Raw genomic sequence first — 10,041 nt, 5'->3', positions numbered from 1 at the left:
GGTGTGAACACATTTTTTTCAAGTCTTATTTTTATTTTATTGTTTACTTTCATGTTTATGTCTTCAGATTGTATGTGCTTATTCTAATTCAGGACAATAAACACATCAAATCTTCTTCTGTATCTTCTGGTATTATAAGTTCTTATAATGCAATTACTTTATTTCAAGGCAATATTAGTGTTTTAATCTCTCAATTGTTTCAGTTTTTTTTTTCAGTTTGCCCAACCCATGAGGACACAAGAGAGGTTTCAAATTTATTAATGGAACACTAATGGTCTTCACAATCCTTTTAAGCAGAAAAAAAATGTATTTTTTAGAAAAAGTGAGTATTGATTACATCACTGGAGTGACTCCATGTGGGAATAAAAGCACGATAAAATGCAGATCAAAGTGTATATCCTGAATTCCTAATGCGCTGATGTCATCAGCAGAGGTGGCTGTGCAATTAATGTATGGACAAGCCAAGACAGGTCAGGTGATTTTACATCCTGGATGATGCCCCAGCCCTTCAGGCTAGATTAAAACATGACATCATATTGCTTCAAGCAAATGGGGCCTGAGTATGTCAATACAAAGGTGTACTGTTAGCTAGAATATTAAATGATTAGTTTTATCCTACAGCCTGGGGGAAACAGGGGAAATACAGGTTGAAAACATCATCTGAAAATAATGTTATTTGTATTCAAATTTATGTAAGTCTTCAGTCCAAGCAGAATTAATTGTTTTTGAAAGGGTTGTAAAGCAATGTCCTACCTTCCATTGGAGGGGAGCTAGGAAAAGATATGTGGTTACGATGGCAAGACATGCGTTACATAATGGAACGATTTTTTGGTCACTTATCCCATCGCGAAGCAGGAGACAATGCAATAAAATTCACAGTAGGTTGGAAAAACAGAAAGTTATTCTGAGACAGCGCAGAAGGCAGCAAACCACAAAGCCTGCTTTAGCGATGCTGAAGGATAATTGCGTACTAAACGTTGCTGCTCCCTTGCTGCGCTGTTTGGCACAGCGAGCCCTGCGCCGAAGGCCGTGAGCCTGAGTGCTGCTCCGCTGCCAGCTCCTGCGAGGTGCCCACAGCCACGCACAGCTCAGTGCCTCAGCTCGCCTGCCTGTGAGACGGGCACACCATGCCTGCTTACTCTGAGCTGTGCACTTGTGGGCTACACTGATGGGAAACAGCGAGACATGGGAAGATGGGGGCAGCAGGCTCTGCCTCTCGGTAGTCTTCCCATGAACGAGGGAGCTGGCAGCTCCTCACGAGCAACGGGTGACCAATACTCAGTTTGAAGCTAGAGGAGCCCGCTTTTCCTTTCCAGGAACTCAGAAAGGACATAGGTATTTGGTACAAGGCACCTGGGGTTAATTCACAAACACGTGGCAGGCTGTGAATACAGGACCTGTTGCGCTGTAATCTGACAAAGAGGCACTCTCCCAACCATCCATAGTTCCTCTTGCAAGGCACAGTTGAAGCTGGCTGCCCCACGTACTGTTTCACAATGCAGTTGCTTCCCAGAACCACATTCCTCTTCCAGCAGTCGCTGTTCTTCCCTCTATGGTTTCGGCCCTTCAGTGCTGTCCTGCAGTCCAGGTGCTCCTGGGTTCCTCTCAAATCACCGCAGCTACGTTAGCAACACTCACAGGGTGGCTCGTGTTCTGTCTGTCTTTCTCCTCCAGCCTGCTTCATCAGACCAGTTAATTATAGAAGCTGGGCCTATTGGCTTTTGAACCTCTAGACTGTATGCAATTATTCCTTTCAAGTATTTCTTGGAAGTATGTGGAAAAAGCTCTTTTTTCTCTCTCTTTTAATTAAAGCTGAGATTTCAACATAATGAAAGAACTTCAGAAGCCGTTTTCAGAAAAACATTCTACAAGATAGTCTCTATTCTTATTTCCACTCACAGCCACTACGCTTTTCTGTTCCAACTACTTTCTACCTCTTCTTTTCCATTCCCTAGGGAACAGACACAGGGTGCTTGTGAAAACACATGTAAAGAAATTTTAAAGTGCTGTTAAAATGGTCAGGAAAAGTCACTTGGCCACAAGGGAACAATGGGCAATTAGACAGCGTAATAAAAGCATCGTGCAAACTTCAGGTTCTGTTTTTATTTAAAAAGGAAATTAAAGGCAAATCTCTTCAAGGATCTCATATGACTCAGATTAGGCTGGAGGGCAATTAATGTTGCAATTATTATCTGAAAGCGCACTTCCACAAGGGAAACCGAGCTTGCTAAAAGCTTACTGCCACTCGAGGGGCCGTTGTGCCGCAGCCCTGGCCACGTGCTCCCGCTACCCCAGCTGGTGCTCGACAGCGGGAACATTCAGCTCAATAAACAGCAGAACCACCACTGCCCCCCCAAAAAGACGAAAAACAACAAAAAAAGTCAGTGCACAGACAACTCGGACAAGCATCAGATTCAGCAATGAGGTGGTACTGTGTGGACTGAGGAGGGAGAGCAGCTGACACCAGCCAGAACAGAGCTTGCTCTGTCGCACCTTTTAACTAGCTCAGCTCCTTGCTCTGATTTGCTGTGTTGTAGAAATAAATAGCTGGGAACAGGAGAGTCAAGGGTTAACAACCAGAAATAAAACAGAAGCTGAAAAAGAGTAAGCCCCAAATTTGATGTTTTTCCCAATCTCAAGGCAAGAATCGCTCTTGCCTTACCCCTAGTCCCAGGTGTCTACCTGGTGCTATATGCCTTTTATTAGTATTATTTTTTATGCCCTACTACTGCTATTCTTGTAAGCTTCAGAGCTATGGCTCCTTACTCATGAACAACTTGCAAAATGAAAGCCAAAGATTTGCAAATTTATTTGATTTAATTCCTGTCCACTTCAATAGCACCTACTAAATTTCCACAGCAACCAGGCTAAGAGAAGCATTAAATGTTTCCAATCACAAATTTTAAGGAAAAAAGTTTAACCAGCATGAATAGGTAGTACATGTTCAGTGCATAGTACTGAACTTGATTATATTGTGTCAGGATGCACAATTACGAATAAAGCAAGGATTTTATTTTTTAGGTCAAGGATCTTTTTTTGAAAAGAAAAAAAAAAAAAACAATGAATAAGATATCCTTGCAGTATTTTATATCATACTAGAGTTATCTCTAGTGCAATCATTTACTTCCTAGCTTAGAAATAGGTTGCTTTAACCAGAGGGATAAAATACAGCCAGAATATAATTAGGATTTTCTACCAGGAGAGAAAAATTGAGGACTGAGGATTATGCTGGGTTTACGTGGCAAGGGTTTGGTAGTGGGGGGCTGCAGAGGTGGCCTCTGTGAGCAGAGCCCAGCAGCTGCCCCAGGTCAGAGCAGAGCCAGCTCCAGTTGGCTCCCAAGGGACCCACTGATGGCCAGAGCTGAGCCAGGGAGCGATGTTGGGTGGGCCTCTGGGAGAGCAGATTTAAGGAAGGGGAAAGAACTGCTGCACAACAGCAGCTGGGAGAGAGGAGTGAGCACCAGCCCTGCAGACCCCAGGGCCAATGCAGCAGGAGGGCAGGAGGTGCTCCAGGCACGCAGCAGCAGTTCCCCTGCGGCCTGTGGAGAGGCCCCTGGTGGAGCAGGCTGTCCCCCTGCAGCCCATGGGTCCCACAGGGAGCAGATCTCCACGCTGCAGCCCGTGGAGGAGCCCCCGGTGGAGCAGGTGGAGGTGGCCTGGAGGAGGCTGCGGCCCATGGAGAGCCCCCGCAGGAGCAGGCCCCGGGCCGGAGCTGCAGCCCGTGGAGAGGAGCCCACGCAGGAGCAGGGGTCTGGGGGGAGCTGCCGCCCGTGGGGGACCCGTGCTGGAGCAGTTTGCTCCTGGGGGATGGACCCCGTGGTACGGAGCCGTGTGGGAGCAGTTCCTGAAGAGCTGCTGCCTGTGGGCAGCCCCCGCAGGCTCAGTTCAGGCAGGACGGCATCCCGTGGGAGGGACCCCACGGGGAGCAGGGGCAGAGAGGGACCGTGAAGGAGCGGCAGAGATGAGTGTTAAGGACTGACCACAGCCCCTGTTCCCCTGTGCTGCTCAGGGGAGGAGGTGGAAGAGGGTGGATGGAGGGTGGGAAGGTGTTTTTAGTTTGCTTCTGTTTTCTTGCTGTTGTAGTCTGCTAGTGATAGGCAATAAATTACATCAATCTCCCTTATGCCGAGTCTGTTTTGTCTGTGATGGTAATTGTTGAGGGATGTTCCTGTCCTTATCCCAACCCACAAGACTTTTTTCATCATGTTTTCTCCCCCTGATCTTTTGAGGTGGGGTGAGAGGGGCATGTCGAACCTGAGGTGCCCCTCAGGGTGAAACCACCACAAGGACGGGACACATGGGGACATTTGGAGAGATGCCATGGTTACAGAGACCCGTTCAAGCAGCCCACACTACCCACTAAGCTCTTCTGTGTTGGCAGGGCTCCTACACACACGTAGCAGCAGCAGCGTCCGTGCTAAGGTTTTCATCAACAGGAGGATCCATGGACAATCAGGCCCATGTGCCTGTTGCTTAAATGCCAGCCACTGTTAATTAGGTACATGAGCTCTTCTGTGAGCCTGGGCAGAGAACCCAAGCAGTATCAAGGGCTTTTTGTGCTAGACACAATAGAAATACCAGTCAAAACTAACAAAACCAGTTCCTTCCCCAGGCAGCTCACAGCTTAATGATAAATACAAGTAAGCAACAAGCAAGGATGAGAAAGACAGGATAACAGCTGCTTACATAAATATTTGGATTTAAGACTTTTAAAGCACGCTAGAATCAGCTGCTCTATCCCAGTTTCAACTACTTTAATCATATTTTACCTGATTGGTTTCAAAGCAAGCAGGCAAGTGGGGTATTATTTCTCTTGGGGAATGTTTCCAGTGGGCTCCTGCAGAAAACTGTCCAGGTCTCAGTGCTTTTCAGGTATTATTTCAATTCACTGTTGATGAGATTTGAAAGTCAAATAGTTGTCATATAGACTGAAGTTGGTTACTTGGCACGGGGAACTCAAACCACACAGTTTAAAATGCCTAAACACACAGCTAGGAACAAAGCCCGCTAGTTATCTGCTGTGGCTTCACGTTTTTCCCAGTGTCACTTGTCTCCCAAACACTATGCCCTACTTCGCACACATGACCAAGGGAGCAAAGACTCCTGTGCAAAAGAATAAGGTCAGGCAGAAGCAGAACGAGGGAGTTACTCCTGCAGACAGCTCACATGCTGCATCCATCTCCACTGTCACGCTACAAAAAGGAAGAGCAAAAACTGGAATGGATTCAGGTGCTCACTACAAAATTTTATACAAATTCAGAAACTTACACTGTGGCAGTATTAGCTGTAGAGATAATGTTCTCTTGAATAAATAGACTGAGATTAAGGGATGACTTGACTCAAAACTACACCAACTGCATTTACAAAAAAAAAAAAAAAAGCTGACAGCAGAGGTCCTTAACCTAAAAAAAAAAAAAATGAAGGTATTAGGACATCACTGGCTAGAATCTGAGGTTAAACCATTTCAACTGACGAACTTTTGGAACAATTTCCTTGTCGACATAGTGCCTTCTCCATCACTGAACTTAGGAATTTTTCTTACCAAAAGCCAAACTATCGCTCAGGTATTACAAAACAAAATTTACTGTCATAGAAAAGTTCATGCTAGAGAATCCTTCTCAGTATTTGTATCTATGAATGCTATTACTTACATTATCAATTAACTACATTATGTACATCATCAGATCCATCATGAAACATTGATTTCAAGGTATCATGCAGCAAAACAGCAATAATGCAGACGTGTTATTTAGCCCACCAAGCCTCTACCACAGTAGGAATGCCTGAGTAACAGAAAAAAAGCTTAGTTTTCATCCCTGCAAACTGAAAGTTAGAAAAGCACGGCCAGCCCACCTCTCTACCTGCATACAAGCTGAGAGAACGAGAGAGAAGGAAAGAGATACAACCATAAACACACATTTTATTTAGAAAGTCCTATTTCAGAGCAGATTAACACTTTCCCTTACCCTGGCACCAGGACTTAATATCTGACTAGGTATGGCATTGCAACTCTAGGATAGAGTGCTAATGTGTCATTTTTCAAGCATAAAGCTCTGGTTGCTCCTTTTATTCAGGTAGAAGAAGAAAGTTGAAACAACAGGCACAGACGAAGCACCTTTATGGTGGTAAGACTTCTGACAACGAGGCATTCTGGGCTAGGAGATTCTTCTTCCACTGCAGTCAGCTCACATCAACTGCAGAAATAGCATGACCCGACAGAAAAGGTTTGCTGCTCTCTTTATCTTTTCCCTCTCAGGGAGAAAGCATAATATGGAAACGAGTGGCGTCTGTGTTTTTTGAAGTGTTTTGTATATTTTAACTGACTCAGTTGTGTAACAGATATACATAAAGCATTTCAATTCTCATACACTGTGTTTTCAAACTCACTCTACACTTAAGCTATCATTCTCTGGAGATCTGGGTTTTCCTCAGATCACACACAAACACCATCACACGTAATAGCTTGGAGGGAGGCTCTTGACAGATTAATTTGAAACTACTTTCTCATAAAAATACTTATTCTTCAAAAGCTTTGCTCATTTCAATCTTAAACGATTCCTGAGATAATGGGCGCTTGTTTTTTTCCTGAGACTGCCCGAAAACATTTGGCCAAAATAGCGTCAGCATTATTAATGCAAACAGCAAGCTCGTTGTTACAAAAGGCTTTATTATGTCCATCTGTGTAAAACCTTTTCTGTTCCTGGGGCAGTCCATCAGCACGCATCTCAGACGGTCACACGCTGGTGCCAGCTGTGGCTGAGCGCTGCTCGCTTTCCATCTCTGACAGAGACTCTGTTGGGCTTGACCGTCCCTCAGCACCAGATTTCACAGCGTGCATCGCATAGTTAATACTTGTGCTTTCCATCCAGCTCCACAACCCCGTGAGGGGGTTGTACAACATCCCGTTCACAGCCTGAACTGAGAAGCCATCTAGAAAAGTAAGAAGGCATACAGCAACTGGGGTTTTCAAATATTCTAGGTCACTACCACATAAAGCACTTTAGAAAGGCAAGTCTGAAATTCTTCCACTGAGCTGTGGACAGTGCTTCACAAGCTTGTTTTTAAAGTTGCGCCAGGGGAGGTTTAGGTTGGATATTAGGAAGAACTTCTTTACTGAAAGGGTTGTTAGGCATTGGAATGGGCTGCCCAGGGAAGTGGTTGAGTCACCATCCCTGGGGGTCTTTAAAAGACATTTAGTTGTAGAGCTTAGCGATATGGTTTAGTGGAGGACTTGTTAGTGTTAGGGCAGAGGTTGGACTATGTGATCTTGGAGGTCTCTTCCAACCTAGATGGTTCTGTGATTCTGAGATACCACCAGAAGCAGTGATAGCAGCATCACCACTGGCAGCACTGGTGATAGCTGGTCCTTGCTGTTGGTGGCAGCAGCAGGAGCCCTGTGCCAGGCCACATCCCACTGCCACGCTACATGGTGAGCTACTGCAAAGTGGCCTGCTAGGAACCCCAGTCTCACACCACCACGTTTTGGTGAACAGTAATGTTTTCTGTAGGCAGACACATTCTTCAGATCGACACCATACACTTCAAAATCAAAATGTGTGCAAGTCTTTGGAAGGGTTTTGCAGATTCCCTTTAGAATGGGAAATACAGGAAAGGCAGAAGAACAAAATCAAGGACTCAACACAAGCAGAGGGATTTAGCACTCCCTGCTGAGCAGCTCTCAGTTCACTGCATGACTGTGCTGCGTCCCAGGGGGATGCACGAGACAAGGCAGCAAACGAACACCCTATCAAAACAAATCACTCCACTGCACCTGCTTCTCCTTCTGAAGAGAGAATGGTAAGAACCACCAGCATGTGAACAGGTATTAGTCATGATCCTTACTGAGAGAATAACTCAACTCATACTCCAGGTTCTTTACAGAGAACTAAAGCAAAGTGAAATATTGGGTGAGAGGTTTTTAAAACACCTGCAGAGGAGGGCAATGAGCAAACTCTTCCCAGCTCAGTGCTTTGTCTATTTTAAAAGCAATCAAACCACAGAAATTCAATTATTTGTTCAAATCAGCATGGTACAGTTTGTCAACAACTGACTAATGAATTTGTGGTAGGTTTCATCTTCACATTCTTAAAGAAATCTTTTAGTAACATAGTAAAAGTCAAGAACATGGAGCAGCAACCAAAAATAAAAACACCTCCTCCCAACAGGGAGATGACAAACAAAGCAGTGGCAGCAGAGCAGCTCTGGAGTGCCAATACTGTCATTTTCTGAAGCCAGACCTGGAGGATATGAAGCACTTCAGGGCACACATCCTGCCATCAGGACAGGATGGAAAACCTTGCTTGGCCTTTTCCCTTAGGCTATCAAACAGCGGGGCAGCTGTAATGGTGACTTTGAGTATTCTCTGCATTTGTAAGACTCCATTTCATTTATTCACTTTATGCAAAAGCCAGCAAGCAGCAGTGCCTTTAAACCAGAAGTGATACTTAACATAAGACTGCAACTCGCAGGAAAAGCTGTGTGTTGCTGGTAGCAATCACCCCACCTATCTCATCCCCTTGCCATTTCTCCAGTGAGCACCTGAGTCTCTCTCTGCGTTCCCATCACCTGGCCTGGTACTTACGCGATTCCAGCAGGCGCTGCAGCTCTTCAGGGGGAACAAACTTCTCCCACTCGTGCGTTCCTTCTGGTATGATGCCTACTATTTTCTCTGCGACCACAATTCCCAGGATATAGGACAACTGTGTTTTATTGATTGTAGTAATGAATAAAGAACCTTCGGGCTAATTAAAATATTAAAATGTTCAGTTAGGAGAATATTTAATTGAAGACAAATTGCAAGTTTACTTGCATTAAAACACAACACTTGTCTATCTCCAAGTCTATATGCAGCAAGAGTAAGAACTAATTTCATCCCAGGACAGGTATTTACAAGCATACAAATACAATAAAAAAGTCAGAATATAAGAGTGTCACTTGGTAGTCCTCAAAAAGTTAACATAACCGAAGTCTTGGATGGTCTGTAAACCTTTCCCTTGCCAAAAAAAAAATAAAAAATAAAAAAATAACAGTCACTTATAATATTGCCCATGAAATTAATAAAAGAAAGGTGTAAGGCCTCTACAATGTCTATTATAATTTTGTTTTATTTTTTAATTAAAACTGAAGTAAAACATGCAAAAACATGCAACACTGCTTAACTTATGAGAGACTGATGGACTGATGAGACTGAGGACTGATTGTAACAAACATAGTGTTTGTTATTATGATTACAGGGACAAAAAACAAAACCAGAAATGAATTCTAAGTACTTAAGAGACTTTTTGGTAGAAATAAAGGATAACTTCTATGTTGCCAAAAGGCTGAAAACTAGTTAAGGGTTTTGTTCAAATAATCTATACTCTTTCTGATGACCAGAAAGATGCATCGAGAGATTAGAGAGATGCTGCTTGTGTACTGGACCTACCATCGTTCTTTGCAAATTAAATTATATCAGAAGGAATAAAACAACACCTGACTATTCTTAAGCATAATTGTGACCCTTTATAAGCAATCCAGGAGCTTCTCCTGAATCAGAAATGTTATTACAGTAATTTTAAATGCAGTCCGAGCCATAGTCACTGATCACCAGCAGCACTGCCATATTTCCTCTTACCTAGATGAAATCAGATGCATGCGGATTTATTAAGGTCTTGATGCAAAGCAACATTTCAACACTAGGCAATGTCATTAACACTTTTTAAGGCAGAGCTGGGGAAACAAGTTTCTTCCCACTTCAGGTTCCCAAAGTCGGGAAGATGTACTGGCATTATCAAGGAGAACAGGAGGCACCTACAGAGCATGATTCAGACCTCAGGCACTTCAGGGTGAATGAATGCAGATGTCGGTGCTTTCACATAGCTTCAAGTTAAAGCCTTGATAATAAAAGAGAATAAATATTCCCAATAATGAAAGCAAGAACTCTCTTACCTTTAACACCTGGGAGCAACACTTGATAAACATTTCAAGGTCAGCCACATGCTCCACTACTTCTGAAGCTACAATTACATCAAACGTTTCCATAGACTCTTCCACAATCTCCTC

At 43.9% G+C, this 10,041-nt stretch overlaps 1 protein-coding gene across 1 annotated transcript; it reads right to left on the bottom strand.

Moving 5' to 3' along the window:
• Nucleotides 1-6,647: 6,647 nt before the first annotated feature.
• LOC310890948 (ubiquinone biosynthesis O-methyltransferase, mitochondrial-like) lies at nucleotides 6,648-10,035 on the bottom strand. Its single transcript, XM_083853267.1, has 3 exons — nucleotides 9,928-10,035; nucleotides 8,582-8,741; nucleotides 6,648-6,930 (listed from the first exon to the last, which is right to left on the bottom strand). The coding sequence occupies exons 1-3, from the start codon at nucleotides 10,018-10,020 to the stop codon at nucleotides 6,734-6,736; spliced, it is 450 nt and encodes a 149-aa protein (XP_083709393.1). The 5' UTR covers nucleotides 10,021-10,035; the 3' UTR covers nucleotides 6,648-6,733.
• Between the last annotated feature and the right edge of the window lie 6 nt (nucleotides 10,036-10,041).

The sequence above is a fragment of the Anser anser genome (genome assembly GCF_964211835.1).
Source record: "Anser anser genome assembly, contig: HAP1_SCAFFOLD_755, whole genome shotgun sequence".
Lineage (NCBI taxonomy): Eukaryota > Metazoa > Chordata > Aves > Anseriformes > Anatidae > Anser > Anser anser.
The sequence above is the reverse complement of the archived record's forward strand: the minus strand, read 5'-3'. Positions and strand labels throughout refer to the sequence as shown.

Bases quoted from the DNA above. Each gene is read 5' to 3' on its own strand.
- LOC310890948 (XM_083853267.1), bottom strand. From the start codon at position 10,020: ATGGAAACGTTTGATGTAATTGTAGCTTCAGAAGTAGTGGAGCATGTG. The intron at 8,742-9,927 runs GTAAGAGAGTTC...TATTTTAATTAG, and splicing joins GTTGCTCCCAGGTGTTAAAG to CCCGAAGGTTCTTTATTCAT. The intron at 6,931-8,581 runs GTAAGTACCAGG...TTACTTTTCTAG, and splicing joins GCAGCGCCTGCTGGAATCGC to ATGGCTTCTCAGTTCAGGCT.